This window comes from Kogia breviceps, chromosome 10 (assembly GCF_026419965.1).
Source record: "Kogia breviceps isolate mKogBre1 chromosome 10, mKogBre1 haplotype 1, whole genome shotgun sequence".
Taxonomy (NCBI): Eukaryota; Metazoa; Chordata; class Mammalia; order Artiodactyla; family Physeteridae; genus Kogia; species Kogia breviceps.
This window is the reverse complement of record NC_081319.1, coordinates 5,280,948-5,302,899: the sequence shown is the minus strand read 5'-3', so window position 1 is coordinate 5,302,899 and position 21,952 is coordinate 5,280,948. Positions and strand designations below refer to the sequence as shown.

At 39.8% G+C, this 21,952-nt stretch overlaps 1 protein-coding gene across 3 annotated transcripts in view; it reads left to right on the top strand.

Moving 5' to 3' along the window:
• Window positions 1-21,952, top strand: part of PPARG (peroxisome proliferator activated receptor gamma) — a 128,146-nt gene that overhangs the window by 53,450 nt on the left and 52,744 nt on the right. Inside the window, exon 1 of one of the 3 annotated variants that reach the window (XM_059076111.2) lies at window positions 5,744-5,869. The exons of the other annotated variants lie outside the window; for them this stretch is intronic. Within the exon in view, the coding sequence (XP_058932094.1) occupies window positions 5,788-5,869 (82 nt within the window). The 5' untranslated portion in view covers window positions 5,744-5,787. Of the gene's footprint in view, window positions 1-5,743; window positions 5,870-21,952 lie in introns of those variants that run through there. 3 annotated transcript variants of the gene reach the window in all.

Below are 21,952 nucleotides of genomic sequence, written 5' to 3'. Positions count from 1 at the left end.
AAGTCTGAACCCATATAAGAACCTAAAACCTAGGTTTTCTGGCTCCAGTTTCAGTGTGTTTTTCCATAGATTACATTGCTTCAGGGTGAAGAAGACCTTTTAAAATACCAAATACACATCTGCTGGAGTTATTGGCTACAAGCTAACATCATTTCAAGTTAATTTTCTTTCAATCAAAATGGTATATTAGCTTAAAATATTAATCCTGTAGAGAAAATGTTACTTTTTGCAATTCTGAACCAAATTACAGTTTTTGATTAAAGAAGAATGGATCGTACCTTCAAAAAAAAAATGACCCAGGTTTGGTCAATGGCGGCCTTCCTTTGTCTGTTTCCGTGGGAATCCTGGGCTTGCTGGGATGGCTGTGGTAGGATTTACATGTCAGGATACAGGATTGTTTGTTCCTCTAAAAGGCATGTGTCCCGCCGGAACATCATTTCTCCCACGTTGTGTTCCCTGTGACTGTGGAGAGACCCTGAATTTACGCACACACACCCCCCACTAGAAGGTGGGGTTCTGAGCCAACTTTAGTTGCACCAGGAAAAGGCAGTAGTCCTGGGCAGGGGAAAGTGAGCTTTTCAGCGGTCATTCTGGCTGTTGGCAGTTATGTGGCTCTCTTTGAAGGACCATCGGGAAATGTCAGTCTTGTCAGAACAAGAAGAGAATTGAAGGTGTTTTCAGTTCCTGAGGTGTCTGAACTCCTTGAATGATCCGTGTGAGACAGATGTGTCAGGCAGCTGTCTTCTCGTCGTCCTCATCAGCAACAAAAGCAATAAACCGCGCTTTATGCCAACTAGGGACCCTGTGCAAGGCCTGAGGGATGCTCACAGGTACTAGGGAGGGACCTCCTGACCTTTTAGGACCTCAGGTGAGTGGTCATAGCGCTTGTAGTATGAAATGAAGCAAGTTTTTAAACGGGGCTATAGCAAAAGAAAAGAATACTATATGTACCATTCTAACTTGTAGTAACATAGCTTGTTTTACAGAAAAGGAAAAGAAAGCAATTAAAGCAGTTTTTAAAATTCAAATTCAATCTAGAGAATGAAATCTAAATTTAACCTATAGCCCCCCAAAACAAGGTTTTACATAGATTCAGAGAACAGATTGGTGGTTACCAGAGGGAAAGGGAGGTTGAGGGGAGGGCAAAATGGGTAAACGGGATCAATTGTATGGTGACAGATAGAAAACTAGACTTTTGGCGGTGAGCATGCTGTAGTGTATACAGAAGTGGAAACATAGTGTTGTACACGTGAAACTTAGATAATGTTATCAACTAATGTTACCTCGATAAAAAAAAGAGCAAGGTTTTAATTAGTTTTCGAGAGTAATGTGACAGGAAAAATATTCTATTTTATGGGGATATTTGATGTAAATCATTCTAAACACTGAATAATACTTTTTATAAAACTTCATATAGATATAATACCATGATTTTGTTAATTATACGTTTTTAGACGTTCTCTTTTTGTCATGGAATCATTTATAGCTGTTATTACTCTAGTTGCCTTCTCTAAATGTACTAAAATTGGGGCAGTATTTTGGCTGAGTAAAATTCAGCTTCTTTTGGTCAAAGACAGTTTCATAAGTAATATTGAAGACCAAATACTGAAGAGTAGCCTTCTCGAGCACCAAGCTGTCCATTTTTTTTAATGTCATAAACTAGGGTAGCATTAAGCTTGTCATCCTCCTGTTATATCATCACTCCGGAGTGTCCCCATTCTTCCTCCTGCTGATGGTGTGTACTGTACCCACAATCACATCCATACCGCTATGTCATCAGAGTCCAAGGGGAGACGATCTTCTTCTCACCTCTACATGGCACAAAACCCAACATTCCTCAATAGAGGAAGCCGGGTTAGCTTTTGTGCAACTGCATAAGGAAGGTGGCCTTCTCCCACTCCTCCTGACACTGGAAAACTACCAAGGACTAGCCTTCAAAGGAGGCTCGCCACAGGATGGAAGGCAGTAGACTTCTATATAGAGGTGCGCTTCAGTGCCTCTAGAGGTGTTGATGCAAAGTGCTCATAACCAGTTGGTGTACCAAACACCGAGACATGATCTAAAGCTCCAAGATCTTACATAACAGTCCCATTCACCAGCATGCTCTTTTATGCATCTTATTACAATATCCTCCACATTTTGATATTATAAAGGATAAGATACTGGGGAATCTTAAGACCTTGAAGGTAAAGACATTCACATGCATGTCGAGACTCTCATAGATTTTCTGGTGATCACATACTGTGTTGTCTGATGGTAACGGTAAGTAAATATATTATTTCTGATATCAGCACATGCTAAGTGACCTTCAAAGTTAAGTAAGCTAGACTATCACTCTTTTAGGTATATTTGGATAATTTTGATAAATATAGTTAAATGTGAACTCACTGAGGATAGGGACCTTGGCTTATGAATGTATTATCTCCTATGCCTAGAATAATACCTGGCACTTAGTAGGTATTTCATGAACATCTGAGGGATGCATGAGTGGATAGCTGTAAAATAAAATGTAATGCCTTTTCAATATCTAAGGACAAAACAGCTGTGTAATTAGATACAAATGAGATTGGCTCAGTTTATTTTTGTCCATTTTCATTTGTGAGCAAGTTGTTTCTCAAGTGACCCAGTGCTACAGTATGATAGGACAGAACATTATCACTAACATAACAAATATGATTAAACAATCTATATTATATAAGTATTTTGTTAGTAACTTGTGATACTTTCTGTATTGCTTGATATGTTGTCAAGAGTTTAAGCAACACTTACTGTGCCTGCTATGTGCCAGGCTCTATTAAAACTGTAATTTTTGCCTACTGACTTTTTAAACTCCACCACATAAGAACACATCCATCTTGTTCATGAAGCCAGCACCTACCTCCATGCCTGCCAATATAGTGTGATATATTGCCAATGAATATTTGTAGAATAAATAAATGAATGAAAAACAGTGAATAGGTCCGGTTTTTGCTTTCAAGTAACATCGTCTAGGGGAGAAGGGTTGACAGACTGCGGTGCTGTAAGAGTCGGCAGTATTAGATTCAGGTGCTACGGAATAATTAGCTGTTAAAAATAATTTTATGTGTGAATAGCTGAAGCACACCGTCAGAACTATTAGAGGCTTACAAGTTATAGTGACACAGGAGATAGGCCAAGCTGAATGGTGTCTGAGAAGGAAAAAAAAGAGAATAGAAGTAACAGTAGGTGAAGAATCCAGAAATTAGTCCCGTTGTTGATCGTTGGAAAGAATGAATACTACAGAACTCGAGAACTAGGTGATACTGTCAGCCTCAGAAACAAAACTAAGACGATCCTCAGGTAGAATTATGTGGCATGAATGAGCTACATGGTCATTGAGGAAATGTGGGAATGAGAGGAAGAAGGGCATTGAGAAACTCCCCACACCCCCTCCATATCCATAGATCCTGAAAAGTGAATAACACAGTTACTCATTGATGTTCCTTGAAAGAGTTAATATATCTTCCCCTGAAGTCACCCTATACTCTATCCCTGTCGCACCTGATTTATTAAAAGAGGTGATTTAGACACTTCTAAGAGTGGGAGTTGGTGAAGGCCAATAGTAAACTGGCCTGAGAGTTAGATTCAAGTTCCGGCTCCGCCCCTCCCTAGCTGTTCAACCTGGAGAATTTACTTGTCATTTGGGGGCCGCATTTTCTCATCGTCTTAATAGAGCCTTAGACCACAAAGGGCTTCTCTCACTCAAAAATGGCTGTCATTCTGCAAACTTTATCATTCTTATAATCCATCATAATCTTAAGAACATTTTAATAAACTTGCTCTTTTTTTTTTTTTAAATTAGGGAGACTTTGGAATCGGAAGGCAAGAATGAGGTGATGATAGGGAATTGGGTGAGATACTGCCACTTAAGAGGAATAAAGCTGAAATTTGCCTTTCAGACTCAGACACATCTTGGGACATTAAGTAGGAGTCTCTGTAGGCAGAGTGGGCCTTAAATTTTTGTTCTGTTTTATTAACAAGAAGGAAAGTGTTCTTGACTTTAATAATTTATTTTTATCTATCATAAATTCAGCCAAGAATCTTGGATTAACACACCTTTAAATATGTCATTGTGTGAAATTTCCCCTTGAGAGGAAAAGAGAAACTCCTTTACTGAGAATTCAAAGTGAATATAGAAAAAACTAGTTCTACTCAACTATAATTCCCTCAGTTATTTGGACTGTCAAGAAACTTCCTTTACTAGTGGGAAGTAGCCGCGTGGCACAGGGAGATCAGCTCGGTGCTTTGCTACCGCCTAGAGGGGTGGGATAGGGAGGGTGGGAGGGAGACGCAAGAGGGAGGGGATATGGGGATATACGTATACGTATAACTGATTCACTTTGTTACACAGCAGCAACTAACACAGCAACGTAAAGCAATTATACTCCAATAAAGATGTTTTTTTTTAAAAAAAAAAGAACCTTGCTTTAACTTGAATTACCTTAATAAAGGTTTTTTGGTTTTTAAAGGTTTACACGCTGTGTAATTGCCCATCTCTACACTTCATTCTGCGCTGTGGAGATCCAGTTAAGTGATCTTCCCCCTGAGCTGTTGCCCCATGACTGACAAGGAAGTCCCTTTGCAGGATGACTAGTTACTCAGCATAGATGAATCAGATATGTATTTCTTCCACTTGGGGAATATTGGGATCAGTGTGTTCAGAGATTTGTTGCCATCTGATATACTGCCCTATGTGGGGCATCTGTTTAAATCCATAAGTCACTGCAGTTCTATGAGGCCACTTATGTGACAGGAGGAGGCCTGCTCCCACATTGAGGTTTGGCACAGCTAGTGTTTCTCTTTGCCAAAAAGGGCAAAGGCCTTGAGCAAGAAGCCAGCTTTTTCCTGATTACAAAACTGACCACAATTCCTCGCCAACCTATCAGTGTAAGTCCGGTTTTTGTATTTTTTTTTCTTTTCTGGTAATGCATTATTTCTCTCAGGGAGAACTCCACTTTTTTCATTATGGTACAGAATTTATTGTTTCAACATTAAGCGATGCTCAGACGTCAGCTGATGTATTTGCTATTGATGGATAAACTTAATAATTAAGTTTTTAAAAAACAGACCCTGATATATAAAATCTAAGCCATAGCTGGACCTGCCTCCAGTCTCTTAACTCTTCAACTTTATGGAATTTGGATAGCTTTCAGCATCATTTTTTACATACTTTACAAAATAGTAGAATAAATACCTTAGAACATTTTAGTAGCTGATAGCAAATTTTAAAATAGGAACACATACTTGAATTCAGATGTTTTCTTCAGATATCAGATGCGATTAGAGATTCAACCAGGGATTGGCAGACAGAAAAGAGCTTTGTCCAAGTAAGTTTATTTCATAACCCAGAGATGTAAAGCTTTCCATTTAAGAAGCAATTGAATATTGAAAAATCTCTTCGCTCCAAGAGTTCTAAATACTGTACTGCTCGCTCGCGCCCCTCACAAGACACGGAACGTGAGGGTCACTGGCGAGACGGTGTGGCAATGTTTTCCTTGTAATGTACCAAGTCTTGCCAAAGCAGTGAACAAGATTATGACACAGCATCTGTCACAGCTGGTCTCCAGCAGGAGGGTGCCAGCCAATTCAGGCCTGGTCCTTTGTGAGTTTATTCCCACCTCCCCCAAATATTTGGAAACTGATGTCTTGACTCATTGGTGCGTTCACAAGTTCTACTACCACAAATCTTTTTCTTTTAACGGATTGGACTTTTGCAAGCAATAGACAAGTATCAGTGTGAATCACAGCAAACTCCTATTCCATGCTGTGATGGGTGAAACTCTGGGAGATTCTCTCATTGACCCAGAGAGTGATTCCTTCGCTGACACACTGTCTGCAAGCACTTCACAAGGTAAAGTGAATTCCACATACGGCTGTTGGGATACTTTGGGCCTCATGGAAGGGTGAAATTGTTCTTGTAGTTTGTTTTCCAAGCTATGTTTGTGCTAATACAATGATGTGTATAGTTCAGTATTTTGATGCTTCGTTTGCTACTACTGTGTTCACTTATAAGCATATTTAGAACTTCTTAGAAAACCTAAATTAATCCTTATTTTATCTCTGGGCATGACTCCTAGGTCCTGAATTTTAAGCATTAAAGGTACATTTATATTTTTTAAAATCCTATTCATTTTTTTAAATTGGGGTAGAGTTGTTTTACAATGTTGTGTTAGTTTCTGCTGTACAGTGAAGTGAACCAGCTATATGTATACATATATCCCTTCTTTTTTAGATTTCCTTCCCATTTAGGTCGCCACAGAGCACTGAGCAGAGTTCCCTGTGCTCTACAGCAGGTTCTCATTAGCTACCTGTTTTATACGTATTAGTGTATATATGTCAATCCCAATCTCCCAATTCATCCCACCCTCCCCTTTCCCACCTTGGTGTCCATACGTTTGTTCTCTGTGTCTGTGTCTCTGTTTCTGCCCTGCAAACAGGTTCATCTGTACGATTTTTCTAGATTCCACATATATGCGTTGATATGCGATATTTGTTTTTCTCTTTCTGACTTACTTCACTCTGTATGACAGTCTCTAGGTCCATCCACCTGTTTATTTTTGTTTCCTGGGTTTATATATGTTTCCCCCAAATACCTGAGGTCTTTTTAGAATACCTGAAGAGTCACTTTCCTGCTTTTAGCCTTCTGTGTTGCCTGTCTCTCATAGCAGTGTTTATCCCTCTCACAGCATTTATTCATCTTAAAGTACTCTTTGCACATCTTTGCTCTACTTTGAAATCTAGATCCTTGCATGTACATTTTTTCTCCCCCAAAGAATTGTAAGGTTCCTGAGTGTGGGACCACGTTGTATGCTTCTTTATATTTCTTAGGGTGCGAAGCATAGTGCCTGAGGCTTTGTAGAATGGCGTGGGGACCTCGGAGAAGGTCTAAGTGTCGCGTTTTACACAAAAAGAAAATGAGGCCCCCGATGCCTATCGTATGCGGAGTAAATGATTATTACTTTTGTTCGGATATGAAAGATTCCGATACTTCATTTTCAGCATTTCTTTCTTGGCCATTGCAAAATGTAAGTTCTTATTTCTGTAGCTCCTTCTACTGGAGCGTATTAGCACAGCTGATTCTGTTTTGTACTGTTGTGTATTTATTTCCATATTTCTGGGCATTTTCTTCTCACAGATGCCACATAAAAATAGGTTGTATTAACTAGTCTGATTCACGCTTTACAATACAAGTGCTGAAGCATTCACATTAAATTGCTTAATTGTTGAAGTGGATGGCTTTACATTTTGATTTTCAGTTCTTCTGGAAGCCTGAAGTTTGAATATATTGATCACAAATTTTTACAACATAAGCTTTTTAAAAATTGAGAGAAAATATTTCATGCAATACCATTTCATTTTATTATGATGACTGGACTCAATGTATGTTTCTATCATCTGAGTCTCTTAAATAGGAGTTTAGTTTCATTATATTATATAAAAGTCTGTTACTCTGTTTTTCCATAAGCCATAAGAAGTATTGCTATCTTTCTCCGGTTTTTCATTTATGCTGCATCAGGGCAGAATGCCCTAGCTATACTGTAAAATATTCTTGAGTCAAAATTTGATAGTTTTGTCTGTTTGAAAAGAATATGTCCAGAATGCAGTACAACAAATGTTTTAGGTTAACTGGGGCAAGTACCGTTTATGGTAAGGCATAGTTATGGGTTTCAAGTTAGTTTTCATCCTGTGCTAATCTCTCTTTTTTTTTTTTTTTTTTTTTTTTTTTTCCTGCGGTACGCGGGCCTCTCACTGCTGTGGCCTCTCCCGTTGCGGAGCGCAGGCCCAGCGGCCATGGCTCACGGGCCCAGCCGCTCTGCGGCATGTGGGATCTTCCCGGACCAGGGCACAAACCCGTGTCCCCCGCATTGGCAGGCGGACTCTCAACCACTGCGCCACCAGGGAAGCCCCATACTAATCTCTTTATTTTTATGCGTTGAATTTTCCCTGGGTTTAATTTGTTTGACTCTCACATCCCCTTCAAAAGAATAACCCAGTACTTTTCTTCTTAATTAACGTGGTACAGAATAGAATTATTAGCAGTTAGGAAATTATATATTGTGCCAATCATTTAACTATTGTGTTATATGGTCTCTGATTACTCCTTATTCGTAAATGTTTTTCTGTGAAAAATATGAGTTCCTTAAGGCCAAAGACCTGTGATTGTAAACTTCTAGCATATTTTGTAGGTCACCACTAAATTCTCCACCGTTGCCAAAACAAACAGACAAATAAACTTGAAAACAAATTGGGAATGTGGTCATCGTTAGCTAATTGAAGCCAGCAGAGGTGAAACACTGCAGAGATTAGGTACTTGGCCTCAATACAGGAATTCATCTGTATCACAGGCAAAGGGGAATAGGCATGTTGCAAGGACCTGAGCGCTGCTACTGAATCCAGAGGGGCTCGTTGAGCGTGAATGATCCAGATGTCCAGCAATATTGGTCCCATTCATGAAACTAAAAACTCCACTGTGTGTAGCCCCTGTGCCCAAAGGGGACTTCTATACATTTTCCGGGGCTTCATTTATCACTGTGACTATCTTATTTCCCTTTCTGTTTTCATCATGGGCTTTTCAAGGAACCCCAAGTAACCCCATGCTGGCTCAGAAACCATTTCCACTAGAGAAATTGGCAAGATTGAAGGGAAGCTCCATAAACTTAAGCTGAATATGCCTCCCACTTTTAGTGCCAGACTTAGTCCTGTGTGAATTCTCTAATTTTAAATTGTTGCACCAGAGCATTGAAAGATGATGACACGCTTGTCCTTTGGAGCTGATTGAGCAATGGAAGTGTGCCTTAGAGACATGACAAATGCTGCAATAGATGATTCTTTGAAATGAGAGTCTCTCCGGAGAGAGGAGTGAGTGATTGATTGGCCACCATTTCTATTGAGGGAGACTTAAACTGTGGCTTTGTGACTCCAGGCAGCTGTGTACTTGGAAGCGTTTAGATAATTGACCCAAGTCTTTACCTTTCCAGAAGTTTGAGGGGACCCGTGTAGTATCAGGGCATGTCACTCCTGAACTTGTCTTGGCCACATACTTTCTGTGTGAATTTAAGCAAGTCACTTATCCTCTCCGCCCTCCGTTTGCACATATATTCACAGAAAACACAGGCCTATTGTGAAGCTTAAAGTGACACAGTAGTTGCGAAAGCACAGCGGACAGCCTGTATAGAGTTTATTGGCCTGGGCTTGTAGCATTAATCACTTGTGGATAGAATGGAAGACATATAATATCCTAAACGTGAAGCATTTTAAGGAGCATGGTGGGGAAATCAGCAGGATTCCTTAGGAATCAAAGCAAGTGGCAGTTTTGAGTGAGACGCGGCCTGTGCGTGAGCTCCCGTGAATGTTTGGATAAGGAAATGATCAGACTTAGAGAAAGCATCACGTCTGATGTTTTTAAATGGGGGAATTACCTCCCACTTTTATTAACATTTGTCTGTGAAAAGATTGAATATCCAAAAGTTAAGTCATTCTTTGTGCCTAAATGAGAGCGACGATTATGTTTTCTTCTGAGACAACGAAAATTGCCTTAGATGGTCATGTTCTTTGTAGGATGAATTGCTACCCGACAGCAATTATCCATATAAACTTAATTGCAGTGTAAAACATGGGTCGTTAAGTGAAGAACAATTTTTATACCTCTGATAGAGGTTGTCGTAGATTATTTCCTTTGTCAGCATTCTCACTTATACCTTGAATAAGATGAGCTGGAGGAAATTCTGAAATCATCATAGCTCTTAGTAAGGTATGTATTCTTTGTGTCAGAGGAAATCTGACCAAAGTAGATTTCTTAGTTATAGTCAATCAACAGAACAGACACGAAGTGTCTGTTATTTTAGCTTCCTTTGGATACCCTTAATTAGGCATTAGAAAGTTGTCCAGAAAATGCCTTGTGTCCACCTACTACTGTTGAGTATTTGTGAAAATATGTGGTAGAAAATGAATCAGACTTGTCTGAGTGGGAGTTAGTTTCTGTAAACCTCTACGAGATTAACGTTTTTGGTAGACAGTTTTGCACCTGTAACTAATTTAGAGACACAGACATTGCACATGTATTTGATAGCAACTGCTATTCAACTTTTATAACCTGGGAATTAAGATCACGTGGCTGCTTGAGAACACAGTTTTTTAGGCCCACGTAATTTTTTTTTTGAGTAAGGGATTGCCAACACAAGATTGAGGTTCCCACAAGTGGTGAATGGTTTGCATTAGGAAGATTTAAAACAGCCAACTGTCAGTTACCTACATTTAAATTATCCCTCATTACCTCATGCCAGGATTTCTGTATGGCCTTCTAGCTGAGCTAAATGAGAAACTCTCAGCCAGCCAATCCAATCTGCCAGATAAGTGGTCCTAAAAGCCTGTCTTTATTACCCATTTTCTAATACGTGTTGAGCACCTGCAATATATATAAGGCACCAGTGTGAACACTGGCATTCGGAGCTCTTTGTATTCTGGTTCCACGTCATGTACCTTATTTCCCTCCACACCGCAGAGACTGGCCTGCCTTGCTCTTATTAGACTCACATCATTGTCCCAAGAACAAGCCACACTCACTCTTGCCTCCGAAACTGACATGTACTGGAACGCCTCTCCTAATCCTTCCTCCTGTTTCAATTCTCTCTGTCCTTCAAGGTCAGGTTCAAGTAATGTCTGCTCTCTGAATACGTTACCGTTAATCGCTCTCCGTCTCCCCTGCAGGAATATGTGTCTTCTCCCCACCCCACTGCCAGCATCTGGTACAAGCTACCCACTGTCTCTTGGCTGGAGGGCTCTGCCAGTCTCTTGACAGGTTTTCCTGCCTCTGCCCCCCGCAGCCTAGTCTCAACGCAGCGTCCAGAGGGGTCACGTTAAAATGGAAGTCAGGTCTGTCCCTCGGCTCACAACACTGCAGTGACTCCCCTTCTCCTGACACTTAAGCCCTGCATCCCACGCCATCGGCGTCCCCCCCCTCCCCTCTCTCCAGACACCCTTGCCTTTCCTCCCATGTTTCACACTTGCTCCTGCCTCAGTGCTTTCACTCGAGTTCTTGCATCTTCTGGGAACCCTCTTCCTCTGACATCTTGGCTGACTCTCAGATCCTTCTAATCACTGCTCAGCTCTCACTTTCGAGTGAGAACCGCCTTGACCCCCTATTGAACTATCTGTCCCCCCCACTGCCCTTCCCCTCCCCCCTGCTCTACATTTGCTTATTTCTAAGCAGTCTTCAACTTCTAGCCTACCATATGATTTATTTGTGCATCGTTTTTATTGTTTATTTTGAATTTATTTACTTATTTATTTTTGGCTGCATTGGGTCTTTGTTGCTGCGCGTGGGCTTTCTCTAGTTGCGGCGAGTGGGGGCTACTCTTTCGTTGCGGTGCGCAGACTTAACTGCGGTGGCTTCTCTTGTTGCGGAGCACGGGGCTGTAGGCGCGCGGGCTTCAGTAGTTGTGGCACGTGGGCTCAGTAGTTGTGGTGCACGGGCTTAGTTGCTCCGCGGCACATGGAATCCTCCCGGACCAGGGCTCGAACCTGTGTCCCCTGCATTGGCATGCGGATTCTTCACCTCTGCACCACCAGGGAAGCCCGTATTTATGGTTTATTGTCCGTTTCATCTCACTAGCACAGTAACGCCATGAGGACAGAGATCTTTGTCTAGTTTGCTCACCCACTGCTACATCCCAACTGCCTAGAACTTGCTCGGGGCATAGAGGGGCTCAACAGTACTTGTTAAATGAAAGGATAAACTCCTCTAGCATTTTTGGTGTGTATCACAGTATTTAGACCTTAATTGGAGACTGCCTGATATTGTTTTCTGTTTTATTTATTACCTAAGCCAAATTATATAGTCACGGAGGATAAGATCCACGTTTTATTCTCTGCTATATTCCACCAGTATCTAACACATAATAGGTAACTAATAAGTTCTTGCTGACTTATTAAAACCATGCCGATCCGTGGCTGGACTTCTCCTGAGTTCAGGCACTGGAATCTGTTTCGTGTATAAAAACAAAAGTTTAGTGTACACTGAATAATATTCTAAAACTGATGTTAATATAAGCAACAATATTATAGTATATGCTGAAAAACAGGTACAGATATATTTTGAATTACCTGTTATTTAGAGTTATTTGCACCATGGCCTTCCATGGTTTGAATATCATTAGTTGAATATTAATTTGAATGTTATAAGTTTGTGAATTATCCAAATGCCTGGCTTCTTTTGCAAGTCTGCCTACCTTTTGATACTTCAGTATTCATTTGAACTTCAAGAGGCTTTTTTGCTAGCAGAAAAGCACCTTACTTGGTTAAGTAACTAATATCCAATATATAAAGCACTTAGAGCAGTGTCTGGTATGTAATCAGTGTCCAACAAATGTTAGTTTTGTCTTCTCACCCCTAAAACGGGAAGTTACACTTTGGGATAACACAGATTTTCATTATTCATACTGTCAAAAGTTTTCTATTTCCATAGTTAATTAGGTCAGAGTTACTTATTACTCTCTTCCAATCTTTTCCTTAGAATTTTTTTCAGAATATTTAGATATTATCCGAAAGATACTTACTATTAATCATAGTTCTAGAAGAAAGAAACCAAGGTTCAATTTCTTGTTTTGGCAAAGAGCCAGTGACAAAACTTAGTAACAGAACAGAAGTTCTGATATCCTTCACATGTTCCAGACATGTGAACACGATGGCTCCCCTTACTTCTTTTGGAGAAAGTAAAATATTCATTATTCTTATTTTTTTGCTTTGCGTTAACAATTAAATATTTTTAATGTAAGATAATTGGGTATTATTTTACTATTGTCTTACACTTTACCTAAAACCCTGCCTTTAGTTTAGTTTTAAAAATTTAAGACCTATTGGGAATTGCCTGGCGTCCCAGTGGTTAGGATTCTGCGTTCTCACTGCTGAGGGCCCAGGTTCAGTCCCTGATTGGGGAACTGAGATCCCACGTGCTGCACTGCCAAAAAAAAAAAATTAAAAACCTATTATGTAGACTGGGCAAGATTGCTTAGTTGATTAAAGTATGATGCTTAAAAGATCCAAAGGTGTGAGTTTGGCCTAATTATGGCGAGGTTCACATAGTAATTTTTCCCATTTACGAAGAGATCTCTTTGCCATTGATACAGCACACCTCTAGCCAATTACAAGGTACAAACAACTGACCAGGAGAAACCAATCCAATTTGCAAGTGTCTGTCCTATCTGAAATCTAATCCTCTTTGGTGTTATATTCATTTTGTTATTATTGCTTAAATAAACTCAGGTCATAGAAGGGCCATGATGGATGATGGAGACAAGTATCTTTTCCTTGGAATATCTTTATCAGTAATAATCCAAATCCCAGTCACTCCACTGGGCCCTCATAATTCAAAACCAGTCTCTACCGAGGTGATATCCCCGATTTTTTCAGAATGTGTGAGTCTCTGTCTCCTCGATGTTTTTAGAGCACTTATTTTCTCTGTACTTTCTTCTGTTATCAAACATCTTTCATCTTGGTAACTTTTCGAGCTCAAAAACTACATTATAATGTATTTCTTGTGGGGCCTGAAAAATACCTTGCACATAGTTTTAGGTCATTGGTTATCTTGATTTGAGGTGGTTTTGGTTTTGTATTACTGACTGAGCATGTACTGAGATTAAGATATTGAGAAAGAAAAATGCCCAAGAAAAGTAAAACAAGGAAAAGTTTTGGGAAGAGAAACACCATAGTAAAATATAATGATGACTCTTGTAAGAAACAAGGTTTATAAAATAGATTGTTGATACAGAGAAGAGTTAAATAATTAGCATAGAATTGGTAGCTTGGATTTAACCTGTTGATTTATTTCACTTAAATGGAATGTCTCAAAAGACAGCTCAACTGTTCCAAGCACATTAACTTCCCAAACACGGGACTCCTGATGTAGGCATTAGTTTTTGGAAAAAGATTTCCTGCATTGTCTAAAAAAAAAAATAAGGGGTTCTTGTAAAACAGAATAGGCCAAACAAAGCTAAAGCAAAAACATAACTTCTAATACTCATTCCTTAGGATGAAGTGTGCACCCTGTGAATTTTTACCTGCCTTGTTTACAGCGATTCGAGAACCTTGGTTAAATATGTATCTAGCCTTTATTGTACAAGGAAGCCAGTTTAAAAAATAGGTAGTTTATTAAGACTCATTTCAATACTGTTTTATAACTTCTGACTAGGGAAATTGTCAAATGAGTGGCCTGGAAATTCAACACCAATCCTTTGTAATACAAATGGAAGAGTTTTTGCTCGCTATATGGTTGGTCTTAACATTTCCTTCTATCAACCCCGGCTCCCCGGACCCGTGTGAAACATCTCTCTTATTTAACCTTTTTATTAGAGAAAATGTGTAAATCATTTCACAAATGAACCTACTTGTGTAATTTGCACCCAGATAAAGAACAGGACAATACCAGCATTCCAGAAGCTCTCTGACTATTCTAATTTCTAACCCATAGATTAGTTTTGCCTGGTTTTGAATTTTATGTAAGTAGAATCATACATGGTTTACTCTTTTGTATCTGGATTCTTTTGCTCAGTACTTGTCTGTTAGATTAATCGCATTACTGAGTGTAATCGCCCTGCATTCTCATTACTATATGGTATTTTTCACTGTGCGAATATATCACAGTATATCTTCCTACCCTACTGATTTTGGGCATTTGGGTGGTTTTCAGTATTGCAGGCAGTACACCTGTGAGCACTCTCGTATTGGCCTTGCAGTGAACAAGTACACACATTTTGTTAGATATATATTTGGGCTGTAGGGCGTGTTCAGCCTTGAGTCACTACCAAATGGTTCTGAATGCGGCTGGACCAGTGTATACCTCCACCAGCAGTCTGAGTGTTTCATTCACTCCCCATCTTTCCTGGTTCTTGGCATTTTCTGTCTTTTTCATTTTATCACTCTGGTGGGTAAGTGGTGGTATCATCTTGTAACTTTTGTTTCTAATTTTTATTTCCCTTTCTCTGATGCCTGTAAAGTTAAGCACCTTTTAAAATATTTGTTGTCCATTTGGCTACCCTCTTTTGCAAAGTACCTGATCAAGTCTTTTGCCTATTTTTATACCAGGTACTTTAGGTATGAGTTTTAAAGCAAACTTCGTCAAATATGTGTATTGCAGATACCTTCTCCCACTCTGTTGCTTTTTTATTCGCTCAATGAACAGTTTTTAATCCTAATATAGTCCAGTGTATCACATTTTTCTCTCATGGTTAGTGCTTTTTATATCCTGTTGAATGAATCTTTGCCTACTCCAAGGTTGATAAGGCGTTGTCCTAGTTTTTATTTTTAACGCTCTTTTGTTTAATATTTCACACTGAGATCTGCAGTTCACATGAAATTGATTTTTGTGTATGGTATAAGGTGGGGGTTGAACCTTTTTTTCCTCTATATGGATATCCAGTTTACCTGCTCTGCTTATTGAAAATATTATCCTTGCCCTACTACAGTGACATTTTTTCATAAATTAGGTGACCTTTGACATGTGGCATTGATTCTGGGCTTGCATTGGTTGCATTGGTCTATGTTTCTATCTTTGCACCAACCAACATCTGGTCTTAATGACTGTAGCTTTATCATTGGTTCTGGTATCGGATAGTATAAGTCCTCCAGCATTCTTCTTCTCTTCAAGATCGCCTCGGCTAGTCTTGGCCCTTTAAATTTCCACATAAATTTTAGGCTCAGCATGTCAGTTTCTAGACAAAAAAGCTAAGATTTTGATTGGAATTGTTCTGAATCTATAGATAAATGTGGAGAATTGACAGCTTTATAATACTGAGCCTTCCAGTCCATGAGTATGATATATCCCTTCATTTATTTAGATTTTTTTTTTTTTTTTTTTTTTGTGCTACGCGGGCCTCTCACTGTTGTGGCCTCCCCCATTGCGGAGCACAGGCTCCGGACGCGCAGGCTCAGCGGCCATGGCTCACGGGCCCAGCCGCTCCGCGGCACGTGGGATCCTCCCGGACCGGGGCACGAACCCGTGCCCCCTGCACCGGCAGGCGGACTCCCAACCACTGCGCCACCAGGGAAGCCCTATTTAGATGTTTTTTCAATATACTTTTGAGTGTTCAGCATAGAGATTGTACTCATATTTTGCTAGATTTTTTCCCTAGGTATTTGATGGTTTTGATTCTACCATAAACATCATTTTAAAATGTCATTTTCTGTTTGTTGCTGCCTTATAGAAATATAGTTGATTTTTTTATATCAACCTTATATCCAGGAACTTTGCTAAATTCTCTTTTTAACTGTAACGTTTTTTTTTTTATATATATACAATCATGTCATCTGTGAGTAATGTTAGTTTTATGTCTACTTTTCTAATTCTGTGTCTTTTTGTCATTGTTGTTGTTGTTGGATTGGATAGGATCTCCAGTGTTGATGGTAACTAGTAGCCTTATCTCTTTCCTGATCCCAGAAGGAAAGCTTAGATATTTCACTGTCAAGTATGACGGCTACTTTAGGTTTTTCATCTTTTAAATAGCTGTTCTTTATCAGATTAATGAAGTTCCTCACCCTTCCTAGTGAAGAGGTTTTTTGAACTCATGGATGAGTGTTGTGTTGTATCAAATGTTTTCGTGTAGAATATTTTTGATAATGCTATAATGGCTCAGGAGGAGGACTTAGAATGGAAAATGCTGACTAAGAATATGTTAATATCACAGGGCGATATGTTTTAAGATAATATATAGTATAGCTAGGGAAAATCTGCACTTCATCCCATAACCACAAGAGATCTGGCTACATCTGTTTTGACACTTTTGTTCTCAGAGTTTGTATAGCTTAAGACCATTGTCTTCTCATTAAGAGTGCTTGGCACAGTAAATTGAAAACAAAAGAGTAAACAGAAGCATAGTGTATCACTCACTTTGCCAGACTAAACAACTCTGAGTAAGGCCAGCTTTCCCCTCTAGCATAATTTCAGGCTATTAGAGATGCTTCAGTAGTAAAGTTTTCTTTAAAAACACCTACCCACTCTATCTCTTCCTGGTTGCAGGAGGTCCCTTACAGTGGTTGACGGGTGGACAAAGCAAGGAGAAACAGTCCTTTGGCAGATCTTTGGTGGCTCCCTCCCTTCTAAGTAGCTACAAATTTGTGGAGCATTCCTTGCATTTTTTTCCTTTCCATTCGGTCTCCTCTCTCCCATTTTCCTTCCCCTGTCACTGCAAAACCAAAACCAAACTGCGCAGAAGGAGCTGGCCGGGGGGAGGGGGGGGAACTTTCCAGTTCCTTTTTTCTGACCTAGGTACCAGTCTTGGCTGGCTGCTGGTGTGTGCTAGGCAAAGCTAGAGTTTCAGCTAAACCAGAGTAACTAACTGTTCAACAGATTTAGCCTTAGTCCTGACTAGTTTTTAGTAAGTCTCCTTTTAGAAACATGTGGAGGTGGTTTTAGCAGAAGAACCAACCTTGAACTACTCTGACCATGATGCGAAAGAGGACTTGAATCTCCAGCTAAGGTAGCGGAAGAAACGATCATTCTTGATGAGGGCATGATCCTATCATCTTTCCTGTCCCCTGATACCTCAGGAGTGGATTAAGCAAGCTATCTAAACAACATGTGGCCCATGCAAGAGAAAATGAATTTTTAGAAAGCATAAACTAACATGGACTTCTCTAAAGCTGATCATATGCCCTTTGTTGGTCTGAATTTGGAAATTTGCTATGAGACCTTCTGGCTTTTTATAAAGAAATGTGCATATAAAGATACGTATTCAAATGCTTTCAACCTCTGCCAAGGCTATCGATGGGAGTATCACCAGGACAGCAGCACTGGATTTGGTTTGTAATATAGTCTAAGTAGACAACACAATGAAAACATATTTTCTTGTGTTAAAGAAACAAATGACCCACTAAGGAATCCACTAAAATTCCATGCTAAGGAATTTTAATCCTTTTCTTAATTCCTGGTATCCAAAATAAAAGGTTCTCTGTTCAGAGAAACCATAACAGAATTCAAACCCCAGTTCCAATACCTATTAGTTGTATTGGGCAAATCACTTACCTCTTTCTGTCTAATGTTTTCAGTCTATTGGGTACTAATTATAATTGTTTACAACCCATAGGACTATTTATATATGTAAGTTATATTACTATGTACATTTCTTAATTATACTTACATTAGCAAATTATAAATTACATATGTGATGGGTCTAAGTTACAGTGCCTGTCATACGATAAGTGCCTAAAAATAATTAGCTACTATTAAACTATACTTCTGCTAATGGGTCCAGAGTCTTTTTCTTCCTTTGCTAATTAAAACTCATGATACCAGTGAAGGAAAAGAAATGAATTGATAGTTTTTTGTTGTTTTTTTTTTTTTTTTTGCGGTACGTGGGCCTCTCACTGCTGTGGCCTCTCCCGCTGCGGGGCACAGGCTCCGGACGCGCAGGCCCAGTGGCCATGGCTCACGGGCCCAGCCGCTCCGCGGCACGTGGGATCTTCCCGGACCGGGGCACGAACCCGCGTCCCCTGCATCGGCAGGCGGACTCTCAAACACTGCGCCACCAGGGAAGCCCCTGGAATTTATTTTTTAAATGCTTGAGTCACAAGGACAGTCATCTGTTGGTCAAGTATCAAAAATATTTTCTGATACTCCTTTATTTTACTTGAAACTACATTAAAATTCTCTCTACTTTTCCAGGTTATTGCATGATAAGTCCTTTTAAGAGGACTGGGAAGCAGGCAAGGAATATATTTACTCCCTCTGTTAGGTGAAATCATGGGAAAATACTGCAGTTTAAAGATATTTAACTTACTTTTTACTTTTATCAAAGTAATACTTGTACACAGTTTTAGAAGGCAGATCGTAGTACAAAGCTTTTAATGAAGAACCACAGTCTGCAACCTACACCTAGTTCCCACTTCTCAGAGGCAATGATTTTTACCTTTTTAAAACATGTCTCCTGGTTTTTACTGCTGTATGTTTAACATGCTTAGACTGCTATTTTTTAACTTGTGTCATTACCCACTGACTAACTGCTGCAGAAGATAAGAATTTAGCCCTTAGCCATCACGCTCCCTTTCCCAAAATGTACACTTCTCTCCTGCAACCCACCCTTCACAGTGTGGTTATTCGTAATTTTAGGTGAAATTAGTTGTCTGTATTTACACCGCAGTAATTTTGGAAGTGCGCTTACAATTGAGCCAGTTCTACTGCAGTATCCTGCAGTTCTACTTTTTTTTTTGGCTGCATCAGGTCTTCATTGCAGCTCACAGGCTTCTCTCTAGTTGTGGCCCGTGGGCTCCGGGGTGTGTGGGCTCCGTAGCTTGTGGCTCACAGGCTCTCGTGTTGAGGCGCGGGCTTAGTTTGGGGGATCAAACTCGCGTCCCCTGCATTGGAAGGCAGATTCTTTACCACTGGACCAGCAGGGAAGGGCCTACAGTTTTACTTATGACCCTGACTAGCTGTTTGTTTTTCTGGAGTTAATCACTTTTTTTTTTTTTTTAATTAGCAATTACTCACTTCTGTTGTTGTTCCTTTTCTCCATACCTGTCACTAGTTCATTCTCAAACTCTCCCTCAAAGTGGGCATTTGCATGTCTCAGGCACTGCGGTTTCTCAGGGAATCTCATGAGGCCACCGCCATCCTCCGGTCCATTTTCTCAAGGAACAGGTTCTGCTCAGGCAGGATCTGTTGTCCTCGGTCTTCCTTCCACCTCTCTCCTGTGCCTCAATCCTTTGCTTCCTGGATCCCATGTTTCCTTTTTGTTCTGGTGTAGAACTCTGGGAAAAAACACATGCGAGGTGACTTTTTTTTTTGAGGTCTTACATTTCTGAAAATGTTTTTATTCTCCTCTTACACTTGAGTGATGGTTTGGCTCAATATAAAATTCTAAGTTGGAAATAATTTTTTTCTTTGAATTTTGAAAATACTGCTCTGTTGGTTTTCTAGCTTCCGGTGCTGCTCTTGAGCAGTTCAGTGTCCTTCTGATTCCTGACCTTTTATAGGGGACTTTTTTTTTTTTTTTTCTCCTGCCTGGAGGCTTTTAGGATAGTCTCTGTAAAAAGAGCATTAGTCTTTACAGTGATTCCTTTCTCTGTGGTTTAAGTTAGAAATCCTTTCTCTCGTTGTTTTAACCAACATAAATCCTTGCCCTTAGTTACTCTAAAGTTAAAGAAAACCTAAGGGATAACTTAATAAAACTTTTCAAGTACATGTGGTAAAGGTCAAATATGCAGAGGATGATAACTGTATGTTTCGAAAATGAAAGATAAATGTACAAACTCCAACAACATAGGTTAGACCATCATTTCACAACCTCTGTTCCATCAGATGGTAAACTCCTCAAACGTTGTATGCCGTAACCTCCCTGCTCTTTTGTATATTCTCATGGATTATTAGCATATAATGCTAAGAAGTTCTGTGATAGACCCATTTAAACTGGCTTCACCTAGCATTTCCTAAGTATATTTGCCCACCAGAATTTTTTTCTTTTTAATTATTTTGAAAGGAACATCATTAACATATGTATAACACAGTTGGGGAAATGCCAGATAAGACATAGACTTTCCTGGCTACAGAAGAGCAATTTAGCATTGGAATGAGTAACCCAGAGAGGCTGTGGTCTCTCCTCTTGCAGAGGCCTTTAAAACAGGACATCTGTTTTAGGCGTAATCCTGTTTGAACAATGGGACTTTGCTGCTGTTTCTTCCTTTTCCTGTCCCCTAGTGGTAGCGTTGGGGAGATTTTAGCCTACCTTTTACATGATTCTAGTACTCTGGTTACTCTGGTGACAAAAGTTACCACTACTACCAATAATTACATTTATGGAGAACTTACTGTCTGGCCCCATGCTGGATGTTTTACATGTATTATTTAACTGAATCTTCACAGCAACTCTGTGAGGTCAACAGTATGATTATTTACAGATGGGGATAATTAGGGATAAAGAGATCACAAAATTGACAAGAAAGAGGTCAGGATTCAAACCCAGGGCTTCTAACTCGCTACTAGCTCTCCATCTTCAGTTGTTAATGTTCAGAACAGCAACCTGCAATGAACAAACAAACAAATAAAATACATACGTCTGTATTTATTATGTAAAGACTTAGACAGATGTGATGCTCACTTTGTGAGACTGTTCCCTAAACCTTCTGATGAATTCGGAGTCTATTACTCTTGTTAGAAACAAATTCTACTACCAATTTCTTTATTCTAATTTGTCAACCAGTAAATGGCTCCTTGCATGAGACATTTTTCCTTCATAAATTTGATGTCATTCCTGTGTGTTAGTTAAGACCAAAAAGTCTGGATCTGTGAAAATTGGTATAGGTTTAAAAGTCCCCTTTTCAACGTATTTACACATGGTAACGGCTTCGTAATGCAGTGCGGAGGATGCTAGGGGTAGAAGGCAGAGAACCTGGACTCTCGTGGACTCGGCCTCTAGCCCTGAGCTCCTGAGCACATCGCTTTGCCTGGTTTTCTTCAACTGCCAGATGAGGAGCTTAGATTATCTCCAAAACGTCTTTTCTGCCCTGACATTTCAGAGTGATTTTTGTCTCTGGATATCGGCTCTTGTAATGGGAGAGGAATTCGAAAATTCACAGGTCAGTTTACGCTGCAAAGTGATTTGAACAGATCAATAAGGAGGGGCTGGATGAGTAATATTTATGAGTACCATGACCTTGAACTGAAACAAATGAGAAGAGATTGAAAAAAATCGGTGATTAAGTGTCTTTCTAAGGTCGCTTCCAACAAGGCTAGTAAGTTTTAGACATGTAGGAAAGGCTCTTTCCTGCACCCACTCTTGTTCAGCTGAACATGTTTCTCCAGTGAAGCTTCCATTTGAGAATCACTCACCCTTCACAGTGCATCCCCAGCCCCCTGTACCTGGCACATCATAGATGTTCAGCGAAGGTTCATCGAAATTCATTGTTTTTTAATGTAGAACTAGAAGATCAGGAAGAGATTTGTTTTTCTAAT